Source organism: Hemitrygon akajei, chromosome 6, assembly GCF_048418815.1.
Source record: "Hemitrygon akajei chromosome 6, sHemAka1.3, whole genome shotgun sequence".
Taxonomy (NCBI): domain Eukaryota; kingdom Metazoa; phylum Chordata; class Chondrichthyes; order Myliobatiformes; family Dasyatidae; genus Hemitrygon; species Hemitrygon akajei.
The window spans coordinates 101,433,837-101,454,402 of NC_133129.1; the positions used below are offsets into that span (position 1 = coordinate 101,433,837).

A 20,566-nucleotide genomic window follows, 5' to 3' on the forward strand; every position below is an offset into this window, starting at 1 on the left:
GACCAGTCATGCTCTACTTGATGCAGTGGAGTGTAAATTCAATGAAACCTGAGCTGACCTGTCCGACATTCACTGCAGAGTGCTGGGCAGAACAAGTGAATATGACCATGGTCAGGTACTTGACGAGATCGCCCTTGGTGGAGAATGACGTGGGGAAACCTAAAGAGAGAATATTGAAGCCATCAGTGAAATTAACGGGAGACAAACAATCACTCAGCACAGAGTACGCAATGTGTGGACATGAGCGCGTCATCTCACGGTCCTGTCCCACCAATAATCTTTCCTCTGCTCCGTCAAAGTGTTCGGGGAGTGGAGGTCCTCACACTGCTCTGTCCATGTCCCTGTGTTTCGAGGACTACTAAACAAACATTAACCAAAGTCCTCCAACTTTATCAGTCTAGAAAATAACACCAAGCCTCACCTCATATTGTGAGCAGTTCTGAACCATTTATCTGAGAAAGGGTGTGCTGGCATTGGAAAGAGACCAAAGGTAGTTCGAGAAAATGATCCCAGGGATGCAGGGGTTCATGTATGAGGAGCGTTTGATTGCTCTGGGCCTGAACCTGCTGGAGGTTACAAGAATGGGGTTGGGGGCTAGATAGAGAAGACATGGAGAATATGTTTCCTAAACTGGGGGAATCTAGGACCAAAGGGCAGTGGATCAGAACAAGACGTCCCTTTCGAACAGAGAACACGGGATTTCTTGAGCCAGAGGGTGGTGATTCAGTGGAATACATTGCCACAGACAGATGTGGAGGTCAAGTCATTTGGGTTCATTTAAAGCAGAGATTGATAGACTCTTGATTAGTGATGGTGTCAAATGCTATGAAGACAGGAGAATGGGTTTGTGAGGAATAGTAAATCAGTCTCAATGCAATGGTGAGCAGACTCAGTGGATTAATTCTGATCCCGTGACTTCTAATGTCAGAGTCATACAGGCACACAGAACAGAAACAGGCTGTTCAGTCCAACTAATGGATGATATCCAATATTCCCATTGATGCTAGTTCCACTTGCCTTCTTTTATCACTCTAAACCATTCCTATCCATACTTGTCCAATTGCTTTTTAAAGGTTGTCACTATACCTACCTCAACCACTCCCTCTGTCATCTCATTCCACATATGGGCCACACTCGGGGCAAAGAAGTTGCCCCTCGGGTCGCTCTTAAATCTTTCCCCTTTCACCTTAAACCAATGTTCTCTAGTTCTTGCTCTCCCACTCTGTGAAAACGACTGCACAAAAACCTCTTTACACCTTTAGACGGCTCTATAAGTACTCCCATCATTCAAAGTTCTAAGTAAATATATGCCAGCATATTTATTTCCTTGCTGGCAATCACAATAAATACGAAGAAACACATTCTATTATGAGTCAATAAAAAAGACACAACCTGTTCAACTTCTCATAACTCAGTCCCTCAAGACCAGGCAACATCTCTGTAAATCTCCTCTGCATTCTTCCCAGATTAATGGCATGTTTTGTATTGCAGGACGAGGAAAACTGAACACAATATTCCCAAAGCACCTCGCCAAAGTCTTGCACAACTGTAAGATAACGTCCCACCAACTCCTCTGAACTTCTGGCCCTGATAGGACAGCACTCAGAACCTTGGCTTACTGCATCGGGCTGTAACACGCAAATTACGTACTCCCAACCCCACCAGAACCCTGCTCCCTCCATCTGTGTCAGAGTCCACCAGTTCCGCGCGGGCCTCACCAGTCACCCGAGGGTCAGTATTCCGAGTCCCAGGACGCAATAACAATCCGAGATCAGTGTGCTGCCCATAATCAGTGAACCGACAGTAGGCCCAGAGCAGAAGACACACAATACATAATTTATTAAATCAAGAGGGGTGAAGACAGTGCACAGTGATAGGGAGATCATTCAGATAATTGGAAGTGGAACCTGAGGATTGTTCAGCCAGGAATCCTTCAGTGAAGATTTCCTTTGCCCATTCATGAATTTCCTCATCCTCCTGGACGGATTCATCGCTCTTGTAGTAAATGTCAATGATGTTTGCCACGAACCTTTGAGAGAAGGAGAGCAAACTGCTGGAAATGGAGGAGAAACCGAGGCCGCACTGGTTTAACACCAGAAAACCGACAAACAATACTGGAGAGAGGATGTGAGTGAGGGGACAATGAAAGGAGTGATTTAGGGAGAGAGGGACAGAGGGAGAGAGACAATGAATGGAGTGAAACAGGAAGGGTGGGAGAGGGAGGAAAGGAGTGGGGATGAGAGTGATGGAGAGGGAGAGATTGAGAGTGGGTTGGAGGAAGTGTGCGAGGAAGTAAGTGAAGGAGAGAGTTTTGAAGTGAACACAGGTGGGAATTAGGAGGGAGGGAGGGTGGGAGAGAAGGGGATGAGGAAGGGAAGGGCCACTACGGAAGTGGTCGGGCAGGATGGTCGAGTTGTTGCTGGTCGCGCAGGTTGGGACATCACTTTCCTGGAATTGAAAATCAGATGACATTCAGACGGTGAATTTCCCCCCAGAGGGAGGCACAGAGCAGTGTGGAGAGAGCTGAAGGGTAGTGCAGAGAATTTCAGGACAATTACAAAAACACTGACATCTTTGCCCAAATCAGAGCAGGAGACATTTACAAGGATTTTACTGTGAATAGGAAGACTTTGGTTATAGGGAAAGGTTGAACTGGTTGGGACTTTATTTCCTGAAGTGTAGGAAAATGAGGGAAGATTTGATAGAGGTGTACAAAATTTGAGAGTCAGAGCTACAATTAATGGAAGTAGGTTTGTTTTTCCACTGAGGGCTGCGATCAGAAATAGAGGTCATGGGTTAAAGGTGAAATATTTAAAGGGAACGTGAGAGGGAATTTCTTCACTTAGAGGGCAGTGTGAGTGGGGAATGAGCTGCTCGTGACGTGGTGAATGTCAGCTTGATTGCAATATCTTTGACAGAAATTTGGACAGGGACGGATGGGAGGGATATGAGGGCAGGTATCCAGGTGCAGTTGGATGGGATGAGACAGAAATCAAGGTAGAATGGACTAGATGGGCCAAAGGGACTCTCTGCCACAACACTCTGACTTGATAACAGAGCTCCCAGCACTGATGCCAGAAGAACACCAGTTCCGCATCACACACTCCCACCGTTCACATCTGCCCCCACATGCCTTCATCGTTTGGAGCAGTTTACCCCGAGAGGGCTTGGTCGATGTTTTTGTGAATCTGACGTAGATAGTGAGCACTGACCAGCTGGCTGGTGAAGGGTTCTGGGTGCAGGATAAGGTGTCGGGGTTCAGCAGCTGTCAAGTCCAGCTGTGAACAGCTGCACAGTTTGTGTGGGTGAGGGGTGGTTATCCCACAAGCACAACCAGCCGCTGAGTGGAGTCCCCCAGCCGTCATCAGTACATTAATAAACACATTACAGAGGAGGGCAGAATAGGCCTCCTGGCCATTCACATTGAAGGGCAGGATCCACGGGAGCATGGTGAGGGGCAGACGGATCGTGGGGGAGGGGGGGTGCAAGTCTACAGCTACCCGAAAGATGTAACAGGTGGTAAAGAGGGCAGATGGCAGACTTGCACCCCTGGTGATGTTCTGCTAATCAAAATGAGATGCAGCTGCAACCTGACTTGACAGTTTTTATACTGAGTGTCAAATGGTGAATCTGTGGAATTCAATGCCACAGACAGTTGGCAAGGCCACGTCATTGGATTCTGGTTAATTGAGCCATCGGTTAATCGAGGCAGCTGCTTATTTCTTGAAAAACAAAAACTAATAGAGAAAATAACCAGGATTCCCTCCATTTATTTGGGACAATCTGCTAGTTAATTGGGACAGGAGGCTGTTGCCAAACAGCTTGTAACTCACATCTGTCACCTGGAATTTTCTGACTGTTAGACACTCCACCGTACTTAGAGCAAATGGTTTTTAAATAGTGTCAGTTGCTTGTGTTTCTGTTCACCAAGCAATGGATTTTGTCACTGACAGTTGGTGAGAAATAATCAGTAAGACAATTCAGAATTGTGTTGCTCTCTGCGATTTCAAACATTCAGACTTGGAGATGCCAGAAACAGCTGGAAGTGCATATGAAATGATTTCAGTTTGTCAACAGGTTATGTACTACAAATAATTGAAATGTATTGGCAATCACTTTGAAGGTTACAATGAAATTGAAGAATTATGTGATAAAATCATCGACAGCATTATTTGAAGGGAGTTTAGAGTCTGCACTAGGTGCTTGCACTGAATTTAATCAATCACAGTCAATCAAAAGATTGTGACAGCTTACATACACTGGACAGATTCCACCATCGAAAACAATCAGGAACTAAGACACAGGTTTATAATGCTGTAATGTTCTAATTTTTTTCTGTTTTATTTACATATATAATTTCTTAGTTATATAGAAGTTTATCATTTTTCTACCTTTTTAACTATTTCGATGAAACAGCTGCTTAATTGGGCCAAAATGTACTGTTCCTGATGTGTCCCAGTTAACCAGAATGTACTTTATTTCAAGCCGAGATTGATTGGTTCCTCATTAGTAAGGGTGTCAGTCATAAAGGGAGAAGATAGAAGAATGTGATTGAGAGGGAACATAAATCAGTGATGATGGAATGGCCTACTTCTGCTCCTATTTTATACTCTAATGTTCTTATGGGTAACTTTCTATTGTGGTCAGCACAGAGATGACGGCCGAATGGCCTGTTTCTGAACTGTACTGTTTGATGCTCCAACCTCTGGCACCATCATCCTCCTCCTCCCTGTTGTTAACACCATTCATAGTAACTCTACAGAGGCACTGTGATAAAGTGGCTGCCTGCCCACACCGGGGAACTCCTGGTAAGTGGTCCCAGCACCTCCTACGTGGAGAGCTCCAGTTATCATCCATGATGGTGATGGAAGCTGTGACATTGGTGCCCAGTGGAGTGACCTGTGTTCCTTTCCCATGAGGGATTTAATGGCCAGTGCTGTGTAAAATGGGAGAGATATCGGAGAGGGAGAACATTTAGCGATAGACTCTCTCACTTGTTGATGGCGTGCCAGATCTTCAGAGCGTCATCTCTGTAATAGTAGTTGGGGATCTTGTCCACTCTTCGAGAGGCTACATTGTCCGGGAGGCACAGAGATGAGTAGGTCGTGTTCGCCAGAGCACGCTGCAGGATTTTCAGTTTGGCCGTTCCTCCCGTAGAAAAAGCCTGGAATGACAGATCGGAGTGTTTGACCTGGCACGACACTGGGAGGGGAATGAGTCAGCCAGGAACCAAAGTAGCTGAAACCCAGAGTAACCCACAGCATCTATGGAGGGGAATAAACAATAATCAGGTGAAAACCCTTCATCAGACTGGGAAAGGAAGTGGGAAGAATGCAGAGTAAGGTGGGGGAGGGGAATGACTACAAGATGGCAGGTGACAGGTGAGACCAGGTGAGAGCTTCTTATCCTGGCTTCTTGCCCCTTCATTTCCAGTGCTGATTAAGTGTCTTTGCCTGAAACGTCTAATCTTTATCCCCCTCGATAGATGCTCTGCCTGGCCTCCTGAGTTCCTCCAGCATTTTGTGTCTGTTGCTCTGGATTTCCAGCATCTGCAGAGTCTCCTGTCCAGCTGAAGACCTGCTGCCCATACCGGTGCAGAACACTACAGGAACTCTCCGGGAGCATCCTTTGAACACATGCGGAACACAGTACCTGGTAGCAGACACTGGGAGACCTGTTACCGAAGCCCACTCATTGCCCTACCTCTACCTGCAAGACATTGAGCAGTGGGAGTGTGAAGAGGCATTTTCTAAACATGCCCCCTGGGACACCTTGTCATGAATGAGGAAACAGTAAATGGACTTTCAGAAGTTCTATGTTGAAACCGTTGATTTTGATGGTATCAGAAATTATCTGGCAAGTGTGGATCGGGACAGGCTGCTTTCTAGCAAAGCTGCACTTGGTAGGTGGGAGACCTTCAAAAGTGAAATTTTGAGAGTACAAAGCTTTATGCCTATCAGAATAAACAGTAAAGATAACAAGTGTAGGGAACCTTGGGTTTCAAGAGGTATTGAGGCCCTGGTTAAGAAACAAACGAAAGTGCATTGCAGGTATTGGCAACTAGGAATAAATGAGGTGCTTATGGGGTATAGGAAATACAGAGAACACTTAAAAAAGGAATCAGGAGGGCTAAAAGAGAGCATTGGATTGCGCTACCAGACAAGGTGAAGGAGAATCCTAAGGGATTCTACAGATATGTTCAGAGCAAAAGGATTGCAAGGGATAAAATTGGTCCTGTGGAAGATCAGAATGGTTATCCATGTATGGAAGCTAAAGAGATGGGGGAGATGTTAAATTATATTTTTGCATTTGTGTCTACTCAGGAGACAGTCACAGAGCTTATAAAAGTGAAGCAAGGCGACATCAGCTTCCTGAACCGTATGCAGATTACAGGGGTTTGGATAGACATGGACTGATAAAGGATAGTCAGCATGGCTTTGTGCATGGTTGGTCATGTCTAACCAATCTTATAGAGTTTTTCGAGGAAACTACTAGGAAAGTGAATGCAGGTAAGGCAGTGGATGTTGTCTACATGGACTTTAGCAGGGCATTTGACAAGGTCCCACATGGAGGCTTGTCAAAAAGGTTCAGTCGCTCGGCATTCAAGATGAGGTAGTAAATTGGAGTAGACATTGGCTTTGTGGCAAAAGCCAGAGAGTGGAAGCAGATGGTTTACCTCTCTGACTGGAGGCCTGTGACTAGTGGAGTACCGTGGGGATTGGTGCTGGGTTCTTTGTTGTTAGTCATCTATATCAATGATCTGGATGATAATGTGGTAAAGTGGATCAACAAATTTGCAGATGACACCAAGACTGGGGGTGTAGTGAACAGCGAGGAAGATTATCAAAGCTTGGGGTGGGACCTGGACCAGCTGGAAAATGGCAGATGGGATTTAATACAGACAAGTATGAGTTTGCACCGGTAGGACCAGCCAGAGAAGGGCTGACACAGTGAACGGTCGGGCACTGAGGAGTGTGGCAGAACAAAGGGATCTGCCACTATAGGTCTATTATTCATTGAAAGTGGTGTCACAAGTAGATAAGGCCATAAAGAAAGCTTTTGGCACATTGGCCTTCATCAATCAAAGTACTGAGTTTTGGAGATTGGGTGTTATGATGAAGTCATATAAGATGTTGTGCAGGCCTAATTTGGAGTATTGTGTGCAGATTTGGTTGCCTACCTACAGGAAAGATCTAAATAAGGTTGAAAGAGCACAGACAACATTTACAAGGATGTCGCTGGGATTTCTGAACATGTAATACAGTGGCGTAAGTTTTCCCAGTCAGCCAGTGAGATTAAAGGGAGCTGGAAGCACACGAGCACTCCAGATCCCAGATCTGGACTCAGTCCTCCCCATATTCACAAACCTGGTAATCCCAACCAGAGTCACCTACACTACTGCCACAATCCAGGACCCCAACATGGTCACTTTGCTGATGTGAGCTCACACTATGAATCAGAGTTGTCGGAGAACTTGAATGGGAATTTGGGAAGTTCAATAAGCTCACAGGTTACACGGGACAGAACTGATGGTGGTGATGTTGTCATGACAACAGGATGGTGAAGGTCAGAGTGTGACCGGGTAGGGTAAAATCAAACAGAGTTCAGTCTTGGTAGCTCATGGGTAGACACAACATGATAATGTGGGGCTGTTGGTATGTGGTTGCACAGGAGGGCCAAGGATCGGGGGGGGAGGGTGGTGGTGGAACACTTGTCAGGAATGTGGAAGGTGGAAGCACACGTAGATAGACTGGTGGTGAAGGCAGATGGGAAACTTGTTTTCATTAGACAGAACACATGAACACAGGAGCAGGGAGGTGCAAACACAGATGGTGGATCGTGTGGAGTTCTGGTCAGCTCAGTACACTGAATGGAAGAGGAAGCTGAGGGATTACCCAGGACGTAGCCTGGAATGGAGGGATTGAGTTATGAGGAGAGACAAGAGTTGTGGATCCGTTTTCCTCGGAGTGGAGGAGGCCGAGGCAGGCCATGGAGAGGTTTGAGGGAAGAGATCGACTGGGTGAATTTTTCTCGGTGGTTATTGCGTCTAAGACCCAGGGACAAGTATTAACTTCAGGGGTGAAATGGTTACGGGGTTGCAAGGAACATTGTTTTTAACCTGGAAGGATGTTGGAATCAGGAACACAGTGCCAGAGGCGAAGGTGATCACAGTGTTTAAGAAATATCAGGACAAGCTCTCGGGTCAGTGATAAAAGACTACAGACAAAGTCCTGGCCAAGGGAATTAGTGTGTGTCAGTATGGTCGTGGTGGGCCGAATGGCCTGTTTCTGTGGTGCGCGACTATGTGACTTTGAACCCTCAAGATTCAAAATTGTTTAATGTCATTTCCAAGACTCAAGTGTAAATGAGAATGAAATGATTGTTACTCCAGATCCAATGCAGGACAAAAACATGCAATGAGATAAAGAACACAATAATAAAAGCACACAATAAATATAAATATATAAGATAGCTTATGTACAGTACACCGATTGATTGCATGTCCGCAGAGTGATGCTGGGCACAGGAGTGTCTGTACATAAGGTGACTGACAGTCCAGTACATCAGCCTCCAGACTCTTGGATTACTGGACGCTCACTGTGGAACCACAGTGGCAGAGGTAGTGATGGTGGGGTTGTGGAGGGGTGGGTTAGTGGTTGGTGACGTCAGTCAGCTTCACTACTTGAGGAAGGTAATTACCTTTGAGTCTGGTAGTCCTGGTGTGGAAGTTACAAAAAAACTCTTTCAATTAAAAAAAGTATTGAAATAAGATGCTCACCTGATCAAAGATCCCACCCTCTGAGATCAGGAGACCTCTTGCTTCGGTGTTGATGTGTAAAGTGAATTTCAGGTGAGGCATCAGAAGCTGTAATATTAAAGGTTTGAGCACATTTTGAGTAACTTTACCCAAGATAAAGACACAAGCAATGTCATCGGCCATTTCTGCTGCACATTGAGAGGCGGCAAGTCTGCCCCATAATTCAAACACTTTAAGTAAGTGGCTACGGTGTACATTAGTTAACGGGATGTGAGCAAGATCTTCAGCTCATCCTTGTCACTGATGGAACGTCTCACACGCGTGTTTCCATTGCTCGTCTCTGAGGTGCATCACCAGCTTTCGTTAAAGCAGAAGGCAAAAACACACACACACACACACACACACACACACACACACACACACACACACACACACACACACACACACACACACACACACACACACACACACACACACACACACACACACACACACACACACACACACACACACACACACACACACACACACACACACACACACACACAATTTTCCCGGAGATAAGATGTGAAATACTAATGAGCATTGATTTAAGGTGAGAGGGGGAAGGCAAAAGTAACATTTGCCAGGCAGGTTTTCAAACAACGAATGGTGGGTATCTGGAATGCGCTGGCTGGGGTGGTGGTGGAGGCAGATACAACACAGGTCTTTGCGAAGCCTTCAGACAGGCAGGAGATGGAGGGACATGGACTGGACAAGCAAATGGGATTCGTCAGACATCTGCCACGGTCGGCCGGTTCTTCTTGCACATTCTAATCTCCACACACAACAGAAATCACCGTGGACACCTCTATACGCGGAGGAGATCGAACTCTGGCGAATCCCGGCAATGCTTCTGTCACTGGAAAGGCTCCCCTGTTCAGTACAATAGACCATCTGAAAATACCTTAAAGATCGGGTGTGCGCTCGGAAGCTTCAGGAGGGTGGCGATGCAGAAGACTTCGGCAAACAGATGAGTGTTCAGCAGGTGTGAGACGAGCTGGTGGACCTGTGTATCAGCGTGACGAACCCAGACCTTGGCCAGCAGCCAGTCGTATTTGCTGTCCGTCGGAAGGAAGATGGGGTTCTCTGGACCCGGCTCCTGTTTGAGCTGTCAAACACACAATTTACAGATGATATTTGCTGTGAGCCGAAAGGATTTTGAAGAAAATTGAGGGACAGGGCCAACTGAATCCCTCCGTTAACAGAGCAATGTACACAGATCAGAAACACAAGAGATTCTCAATAGATGCCACCTGACCTGCTGAGTCCTTTCGGCAGTTTGTTGTATTGTGCCTGATTTCCTGCATCTGTTGTTAACAGCTACCCAGGGTGGTGGTGAATCCCAGGTGATTGAGAACCTCATGTCCCACACTGCAGAGTTATGAACTATGTTGAGGTGGTCCCTCCCGAAAAGATGGAGGGAGAGAATTTTACACTCAAAGGGCCAGTTATCATGAGGAAATACAGTCTAAAGAACATTACAGTGGCTAGGTCCCAGAGTCTGATGAGTTATACCCCAGATTATTGAGAGGAAAGAGCTGAGAATGCTGGAGCCTTGATCAAGAGCTCAGAACATGGAATATTCCTGCTGCATGCACCACGTGTCTCTGGTATGGCAGTACCGTGTGCCTTGGCCCATGAAGTGGTGTTGACCTCTACACCTTGACTAAGATCAATCTAATGCTTCCCTCACACATAGCCCTCCGTTTTCCTTTTATCCATGTGTCACCTTGGTGTCCTCTCTGGCCACAGGCAAGATACTGTTGGACTGGTCAGTAGCTAAGGTTGTTCCTATATTTTATAAGGTAACCAGAGATAATCCTGGAAACTATATACCCCTCTAGAGGAAATCTCACATCAGTGGTGGGGAAGTTATTGCAGAGAATTCTTAGGGCTTGGATGTGCCAGCAATTGGAAAAGTGTGGCCTAATTTGGGACAGTCAGCTTGGCTTTGTGCAGGACGAGTTGTGTCTTACTACCTTGATTGGATTTTTGACAAGGTGACGAGGGTGGGTGATGAAGGTGGAGTGTGATGAAGATTGTCTACGTGGATTTTAGTCAGGCCTTTGACAAGGTTCCTCAGGAAAGGCTCATCCAGAAGATTAAGAGTCATGGTATCCACAGTGACTTGACTATTTGGATTCAAAACTGGCTTGTCCACAGAAGACAGAGCGTAGTGATTGATCGGACTTGCAATGACTGGAACTCTGTGAATAGTGGTGCTTTGCAGGGATCCATGCAGGGACCTCTGCTGTTTGAATGTTTATAAGTGATCTGGATGAATATGTTGGTAGGTGATTAGGTTTGCAGATGATCTGAAGATTGGTGTGTTGTAAATAGTGTGTAAGACTGGCAAAGAATACAGCAGCATATAGATCACTTGTAGAGATGTGTGGAGAAAAGGCGGATAGAGTTTAACCCGAGCTAATGTGGAGTATTGCACTTTGCTAGCTCAAATGTGAAGAGCCAGCACAATGTTAATACGAGTGTTGTACAGAGGGGCTTTGGAGTCCAGATCCATAACTCTCTGAAAGTGGCTGCACAGGTTGTTCGGGTGGTAAAGATCTCAGAAGGCATGCTTGCCTTTATTAGTCGAGATACTGAGTTCATGAGTCAGAAAGTTACGTTGCAGGTTGGTAGTGTAGCACAATCACTCACAACACCAGCTTTCACTGATTAGGGTTCGATCACCGTCGTTGTCTAGAAGGAGTTTGTATGTTCACCCCATGACCGTGTGTGTATCCTCCAGGTGCTTTGCTTTCCTCCCACGTTTCAAAGACGCATTTCCAAAGATGTACGGTCAGGGCTATTGAGTAGTGGACATACTATGATGACAACAACTGCGGCCTGCCCAGCACAATCCTCACTGATTTGATTTAACGCAAAAAGATGCATTTCTCTGTATGTTTCGATGTACACTTGACAGATAAAACAAATCTTTGAAAGCTTTATAAAATTCTAGATACATCAGAGTACATAGAACATGGAGCTCTGGAACACACTACTGGCCCTTTGGCCCACAATATTCTGCTAATCCATTAACCTACTCCGAGATCAATCTGTCTCTCCCCTCCCATATAGCCTTGCCTTTTCCCTTCACCGATTAGAGGCTTTGGAGAGGGCACAGTAGAGATTTACAGTGATGCTGCCTGTCTTAGAGCGCATGCACCGTAAGGAGAGGCTGGGCAAATTTAAATTGTTTCCTAAGCAGCGGTGGGGTTGAGGGAAGGCCCGACAGAGGCTTATAAGTTTCTGAGATGCGTTGATTTTTAAGACAGATGGTATCTTTCCACCAGGGTTGAAATGTTCAATCCAAGAAGGCATGCATTTAAGATGAGAGAGTTTAAGTTCAAAGGGGAATTGCGGTTCAATATTTTTAAAGACTGGTGGTCACCTGGAATACACTGTGAGGGGTGGTGGTGGGGTTAAGTATGACAGAGGAGTCTGAGGCTCTTGGATAGGCATATGGAGGTGCAGGAAATGGAGAGATAGGAATATCTTGTGGGCAGAAGGGATTGGCTCAGTAGGGCATTTGATCGAGCTGATGGGAGTGGGTGACTCCTATTAAAACTTTCTAGCAGCAATAATTCCCTTCACTGAAAGATTTGCTGTGCAGCTTCCAGTAACATGATGGGGTGGGCCGTGAGGAAGGAAAGACAGACATCAGGGCTGGAAACTGCAGCGAGTAAGACTGAATGCTTCAGCCAAGTAGGGAACACAGAATTGCTCAGAAGGTCCAGTTTGGAGATCCTACGACAGGAGGCTCTAGTGATTGGGAGGGCCGAGGGTCATCAAGCTTTCTGCAAACTACCTGCTGGGAAACTGGAGTGGCTTCTGTAGGAGGAGAAGTAGTGTTGATGGGGTGGGGTTTGTAAGACCTGGGAGGGGTGAGAAATGGGGATGAGAGAAGTTGGGAGTGAGAGACATGGGAGAGTGACAGGGTGGGTGGGGGCTATAAGAGGTGAGACATACTGTGAAAGATGGTGGGGTGTGAGAGACGAGAGTTGTGTGAAAGACTGATGAGTGGGGATCAGAGACTGGGGTTGTGTGAGGGATGGGGTGGGCGAGAGATAGGGTGTGAGACACAGAAGGGTGACAGACAGGGGGTGCTGATAGATGGGGGAGGGTGATAGACGTGGTGGGGTGTCATAGTTGGGGGAAAAGGTGATAACTGGAGGATGTGACAGACAGGGGATGTGATAGATGGGTGGGTGATGGACATGGGTTGATAGATGGGGGCAGGTGATAGTTGGGGTATGTGCATGATGAGGGGTGTATGCAAGACGGGGGTGAGGGAGAGGGAGGGAGATGGAGGTTGAGGGTGGTGGGAGATGAATGGCGAGTAGCGTGTGAGGGAAAGAGGTGGAGAAGGGAGAATGAGAAAAGGAGGGTTGCAGAGGGAAAGGGAAGAGGAGGATTAGAGTCCATACCTGGATTGCAATGGGAACTAATTCATTTCTTGGATTCAGGTACAAGAGACACATCGGTGCTTCGAGGTATTGCTGATTTGGCTTTGTGTTGGCTGCAATTCCATTCAGTAACACGTAGTCAACGATGAAGATATTGCCATTCTGGAAGAGAACGAGGAACGGTCGCTTCAGTGTCTGTGTAAAGGAATCTTACAAGAGGAGGTATCCTTGACACTCCCTGTCTAATTCTCAAAGTCCTTCAGAGGAAGGCATAACTGGATTTTGTTCAGATCTAACTGCATTGATTCTGCTGTCTGAATGTTATCAGCTCACCCCCGTAATTTTGTGTCATCTGCAAAACTTGGCTAGTTTATTTGTTATCGAAACATAGAAACCTAGAAAGCCTACAACACAATGCAGGCCCTTCGGCCCACAAAGCTGTGCCGAACATGTCATTACTATAGAAATTACCTAGAGCTACCAATAACACTCTATTTTCGCCACATAAACCACCCCCCCAGAACCAGCGATACACCCCCCAATGTCCACAGTCTGGGTCGGACTCTGGGAGGTCTGCCTCTGTGCTGCGGTGCCGGAATCTCGACCGGCTGCGCCACGTCCAAATGGACCGGTTTGAGTCGGTCCACCGTGAAAACCTCCTCTTTCCCCTCAATGTTCAGTACGAATGTGGACCCGTTATGTTCTGACTGCCCCTCGTAGGGCTGCTGTAGTGGTGCCCGATGTCCGCCCCGTCATACAAAAACGAACTTACAGTTTCGCAGGTCTTTGGGTACGCAGGTCGGGTTCTGCCCATGCTGCGAAGTGGGTATAGGGGCCAGGTTACCGAGCCTCTCACGTAGTCTGCCCAGGACTGCTGCGGGTTCTTCCTCTTGCCCCCTTGGGGCTGGTATGAACTCCCCTGGGACGACCAGGGGTGCGCCATACACCAACTCGGCCGACGAGGCGTGCAGATCGTCTTTGGGCGCCGTGCGGATTCCGAGCAGGACCCAGGGAAGCTCGTCCACCCAGTTCGGCCCTTTGAGGCGGGCCATGAGAGCCGACTTTAGGTGATGGTGGAAATGCTCCACCAGGCCGTTTGACTGTGGGTGGTAGGCAGTTGTGTGGTGCAGCTGTGTCCCCAAAAGGCTGGCCATAGCTGACCACAGGCTGGAGGTGAACTGGGCGCCTCTGTCGGAGGTAATGTGGGCCGGTACCCCAAAGCGAGATACCCAGGTGGCAATCAGTGCCTGGGCGCAAGATTCAGAGGTGGTGTCCGTGAGCGGGATCGCCTCTGGCCATCTTGTGAATCGGTCCACGATAGTCAGGAGGTGCCGCACTCCTCGCGACACTGGCAGGGGGCCCACGATATCCACATGAATGTGGTTGAAACGCCGGCGGGTGGGGTGGAACTGCTGCAGCAGAGCTTTGGTGTGCCGCTGCACCTTGGCTGTTTGGCAGTGTATGCACGTCTTGGTCCATTCACTGACCTGCTTGCGGAGTCTGTGCCAAATGAACCTGCTGGAGACCATCCGGATGGTTGACCTGATGGAGGGGTGTGCTAAGTTGTGAATGGAGTCGAAAACGCGCCGCAGCCGGGACGACGGGACAGGGTTGGCCGGTGGTGACGTCACAGAGTAGGGTCCTCTCACCTGGGCCTACGGGGAGGTCCTGGAGCTGCAAACCAGAGACTGCAGTCCTGTAACTAGGGATCTCCTCGTCTGCCTGCTGCGCCTCCGCCAGCGCTTCATAGTCTACCCCCTGGGACAGGGCCTGGATGTTAGGGCGGAAGAGGGCATCTGCCAAGACATTGTCCTTTCCCGAGACATGCCGGACATCCTTCGTGTATTCGGAGATGAAGGACAGATGTCGCTGCTGGCGGGACGACCAGGGGTCGGATGCCTTCGTGAACGCGAAGGTAAGTGGTTTGTGGTCCGTGAACGCGGTGAAGGGCCTTCCTTCTAAGAAGTACCTGAAATGCCGGATTGCCAGGTATAGCGCCAACAGTTCCCAGTCGAAAGCACTGTATTTGAGCTCGGGTGGTCGCAGGTGTTTGCTGAAAAACACCAGGGGTTGCCAGTGACCCTCGATGAGTTGTTCCAGCACTCCACCAACTGCCGTGTTGGATGCGTCCACTGTGAGGGCGGTAGGGACGTCCATTCTGGGGTGCACTAGCATCGTGGCGTTTGCCAAGGCTTCTTTGGTTTTAATGAAAGCGGTGGCGGACTCCTCGTCCCAGGTAATGTCCTTGACCTTACCGGACATCAGGGCGAACAGGGGGCATATGATTCGGGCAGCTGAAGGGAGGAAGCGGTGGTAGAAATTTACCATACCCACGAATTCTTGAAGGCCTTTGATTGTGTCGGGTCGGGGTAAATGGCGGACTGCGTCTACCTTGGCGGGCAGAGGGGTTGCCCCATCTTTAGTAATCCTGTGGCCCAGGAAGTCGATGGTGTCGAGCCCGAACTGGCATTTGGCCGGGTTGATTGTCAGGCCATATTCACTCAGTTGGGCGTAGAGTTGACGGAGGTGGGACAGATGCTCCTGACGACTGCTGCTGGCTATGAGGATGTCGTCCAAATAGATGAAAGCGAAGTCCAGGTCGCATCCCACCGCGTCCATTAACCGCTGAAACGTCCTTGCTGCATTCTTTAGGCCGAACGGCATGCAGAGGAACTCGAAAAGGCCGAACGGGGTGATGAGTGCTGTTTTGGGGATGTCGTCAGGATGCATCAGGATTTGATGGTATCCTCGGACGAGGTCTACCTTGGAGAAGATCCGTGCGCCGTGCAGGTTTGCTGCAAAGTTCTGAATGTGCGGCACAGGGTAGCGGTCTGGTGTTGTAGCCTCGTTCAGCCTGTGGTAGTCGCCGCATGGTCTCCAGCCCCCTGTCGCTTTGGGCACCATGTGCAGGGGGGAGGCCCATGGGCTGTCGGACCGCCATATGATCCCCAATTCCTCCACCCTCTTGAACTCCTCCTTTGGCAGTCGGAGCTTATCCGGGGGAAGCCTTCGAGCACAGGGGTGGAGGGGTGGTCCCTGTGTCGGGATGTGGTGCTGTACGCCGTGTCTGGGCATGGCTGCCGTGAACTGCGGTGCCAGAACCGATGGGAAATCCACCAGGTGAAGTCGTTGTCGGACATCGTGATGGAGTCCAGGTGTGGGGCCGGCAACTGGGCTTCTCCCAGGGAGAACGTTTGAAAGGTCTCGGCGTGAACCAGTCTCTTCCTGGGCAGGTCGACCAGTAGGCTGTGCGCTCGCAAAAAATCCGCTCCCAGGAGCGGTTGGGCTACGGCGGCCAGAGTGAAGTCCCACGTGAACTGGCCGGAGCTGAACTGTAGCTGCACCGTACGAGTGCCATAGGTCCTTACTGTGCTGCCGTTCGCGGCCCTCAGGGTGGGACCCGGTGCCCTGTTGCGGGTGTCGTAACTCGTCGGAGGTAAGATGCTGATCTCGGCTCCGGTGTCGACCAAAAAGCGGCGTCCCGACTGCTTGTCCCACACATACAGGAAGCTATCCCGATGGCCAGCCGCCGTAGCCATCAGTGGCGGCTGGCCCTGGTGTTTCCCGGGAACTTGCAGGGCGGGCTACAGCGGCAGGCTTCTGCGCCCCACGCTGGTGGTAGAAACACCATTGTTCATTGGTCTCCTCACCCCTCCCCCTGGGGTTAGCGGGCTCTGTGGCCGGGCCTGGTCTGGTTTGCTGCTGGGAGCGTGGCCTGGTGATCTGTGCGATGGACGCCCCACTCTCCTTCTTGGCTTTCCACAGCACTTCCGCCCGGGCCGCCACCTTCCGGGGGTCGCTGAAATCCGCGACGGACAGCAGCAGGTGAATGTCCTCGGGCAGCTGCTCCAGGAATGCCTGCTCAAACATGAGGCAGGGCTTGTGTCCTCCCGCCAGGGAGAGCATCTCGTTCATCAAAGCCGACGGCGGCTTGTCTCCCAAACCATCCAGGTGCAGTAAGCGGGCAGCTCGTTCGCGCTGTGAGAGTCCGAAAGTCCTTATGAGCAGGGCTTTGAATTCTGTGTATTTGCCATCCTCTGGGGGAGACTGTATGAACTCCTCAACCTGGGCCGCTGTCTCCTGGTCGAGGGAGCGCACCATGTAGTAGTAACGTGTGGCATCCGAGGTTATCTGCCGAATGTGGAATTGGGCTTCTGCTTGCTGGAACCGTAGGTGAGGTCGCAGCGTCCAGAAGCTTGGCAGTTTTAACGAAATTGCATGAACAGATGCGGCGTCGTTCATCTTCGGCCCAAATATCATTTGGGCCATCGGGGTCACCAGCTGTAGCGGTGTGCTACACGCAGCGCTGAAGTAACCACACGTAGTCGGTGAGCTGCAGTTGCAAAAGAGATTTATTCAAACTTTGCGGCCTCGCTTTAAAGCCTTCCTGATCCCGCCCTCCCTGGGCGGGAATACTGTAGGGGGCACGTATTCACAGTCCCGTCCGGCGCGCGGGCTTTTCCCCTTGCTGGTGAAGCAGACTTGGCACCCTCTTTGGGACCGGCCTCTATGCCGGTGCGCGCCACTTTGTGAGCCGGTTCGAATGCGCTGGGAAGTGGGTCACCACACCCTCTCATGTCAGCCATTTCAGCCCTGGGAAAAGGCCTCTGACTATCCACACGATCAATGTCTCGTCATCTTATACACCTCTATCAGGTCACCTCTCATCCTTTGTTGCTCCCAGGAGAAAAGATTAAGATTAGTCAACTTATTCTCATAACGCATGCTCCCCAATCCAGGAAACATCTTTGTAAATCTCCTCTGCACCCTTTATATGGTTTCCACATCCTTCCTGTAGTGAGGCAACCAGAACTGAGCACAGTACTCCAAGTGGGGTCTGACCAAGGTCCTATATAGCTACAACATTACCTCTCGGCTCCTAAACTCAATCCCATGATTGATGAAGGCCAATGCACCGTATGCGTTCTTAACCACAGAGTCAACCTACGAGGCATCTTTGAGTGTCCTATGGACTTGTAACCAAGATCCCTCTGATCCTCCACACTGCAAAGAGTCTTACCATTAATACTATATTCTGCCATCATATTTGACCTACCAAAATAAACCACCTCACACTTACCTGGGTTGAACTCCATCTGCCACTTCTCAGCCCAGCTTTACATCCTATCGATATTGCACTGTAACCTCTGACAACCCTCCACACTATCCACAATACCCCCAATTCGTGTCATCAGCAAATTTACTAATTTATCCCTCCACTTCCTTATCTAGGTCATTTATAAAAATCACGAAGAGTAAGGGTCCCAGAACAGATCCTTGAGGCACACCACTGGTCACCGACCTCCATGCAGAATATGACCCTTCTACAACCACTCTTTGCCTTCTGTGGGCAAGTCAATTCTGGATCTACAAAGCAATGTCACCGTGGATTCAATGCCTCCTTACTTTCTCAATAAGCCTTGCATGGAGTACCTTATCAAATGCCTTGCTGAAATCCATATATATGACATCTATGGCTTTACCCTCATCAATGTGTTTAGTCACATCCTGAAAAAATTCAGTCAGGCTTGTAAGGCATGACCTGCCTTTGACAAAGCCATGCTGACTATTCCTAATCATATCATGCCTCTCTAAATGTTCACAAATCCTGCCTCTCAGGATCTTTTCCATCAACTTACATCAACTGAAGAAAGACTCACTAGTCTATAATTTCCTCTATCTCTACTCCCTTTCTTGAATAATGGAACAACATCCACAACCCTCCAATCCTCCACAACCTCTCCCGTCCCCATTGATGATGCAAAGATCATCGCCAGAGACTCAGCAATCACCTCCCTTGCCTTCCACATTAGCCTGGGGTACATCTCGTCCAGTCCCAGTGACTTATCCAACTTGATGTTTTCCAAAATCTCCAGAACATCCTATTTCTTAATATCTATATGCTCAAGCTTTTCGGTCTGCTGTAAGTCATCCTTACATTTGCCAAGATCCTTTTCTGTAGTGAGTACTTAAGTAAAGCATTCATTAGGTACCCCTGCTATCTCCTCCAGTTCCATACACGTTTTTCCACCGTCACACTTGATTAGTCCTATTCCCTCACGTCTTATCCTCTTGCTCTTCTCATACTTGTAGAATTCCTTGGAGTTCTCCTGAATACTGTCTGCCAATGCCTTCTCATGGCCCCTTCTGAAACTCCTAATTTCATTCTTAAGCTCCTTCCTGCTAGCCTTTCAGCCTCAAAATCTCTATCATTGCCTAGTTTTTTGGACCCTTAATAACCTTTTCTTTTCTTCTTGACTAGATATTCAACAACCTTTTTACACCACGGTTCCTGTACCCTACCATCCTTTCCATATTGCATTGGAATGTACCTATGCAGAACTCCATGCAAGTATCCCCTCAACATTTGCCACATCTCTGCCATACGTTTCCCTGAGAATATCTGTTCCCAATTTATGCTTCCAAGATCCTGCCTGATAACCTTATATTTCCCCTTACTCCAATTAAACACTTTCTTAACTTATCTGTTCCTATCCCACTCCAGTGCTGTGGGAAAGGAGATAGAATTGTGATCACTATCTCCAAAGTGCTCTCCCATTGAGAGATCTGACACCTGACCAGGTTCATTTCCCAATACCTGATCAAGTACCAGATTTGGGAACAGCTTCTTTCCAACTGTGAGAAGACTGCTGAATGGATCCTGACCCTGATCAGGGCTGTACGTTCATAAAATCTCGGACCTGCCTCTCGGTTTTATTTATGATTTATAATTTAAATTTTTATTTGTTCACTATTGATGCGAAGCGCAGAATCAAATATCACTGTGATGATTGTAAGCTCTAGTATCAATTGTTTGGTGACAATAAAGTAATAAAGTAAAATAAGTAAAGTACAGCCTCTCCTCCTGTAGACTTATCGACATATTGTGTCAGGAAAACTTCCTGAATACACCTAACTAACTCCACTCCATCTAAACCCCTTGCTGTAGGGAGATGCCAATCATATTTGGGAAATTAAAATCTCCCACCACAACATCCCTGCTAATATTACACCTTCCCAGAATCTGTCTCCCTATCTGCTCCTTGTGTCCCTCTTACTACTGATGGTCTGTAAAAAACCCCCAGTAGTGTTATTGACCCTTCCTGTTCCAAACTTGCACCCACAGAGACTCTGTAGACAATCCCTCCATGTCTTCCTCCTTTTCTGCAGCCAAGACACTATCTCTGATCAGCAGTGCCATACCCCACCTCTTTTGCCTCCCTCCCTGTCCTTTCTGAAACATCTAAAGTCTGGCTCTCTAAGTAACCATTCATGCCCCTGAGCTATCCAACTACAAAGTTTTTTACTTAGAATGTTATGGTCACTTGCTCCTAAAGGCTGAACGACTTCCTTACTC

The 20,566-nt window shown here is 48.3% G+C and overlaps 1 protein-coding gene across 1 annotated transcript in view; it reads right to left on the reverse strand.

Annotated features, from left to right (window-relative positions):
* Window positions 1-20,566, reverse strand: part of LOC140729826 (polyunsaturated fatty acid 5-lipoxygenase-like) — a 47,740-nt gene that overhangs the window by 3,298 nt on the left and 23,876 nt on the right. The window contains exons 7-12 of the mRNA XM_073050038.1: window positions 13,231-13,371; window positions 9,705-9,908; window positions 8,780-8,866; window positions 4,995-5,164; window positions 1,908-2,029; window positions 59-159 (exon numbers count right to left, since the gene is read on the reverse strand). Of these exons, the coding sequence (XP_072906139.1) occupies window positions 59-159; window positions 1,908-2,029; window positions 4,995-5,164; window positions 8,780-8,866; window positions 9,705-9,908; window positions 13,231-13,371 (825 nt within the window). The remainder of the gene's footprint in view (window positions 1-58; window positions 160-1,907; window positions 2,030-4,994; window positions 5,165-8,779; window positions 8,867-9,704; window positions 9,909-13,230; window positions 13,372-20,566) is intronic.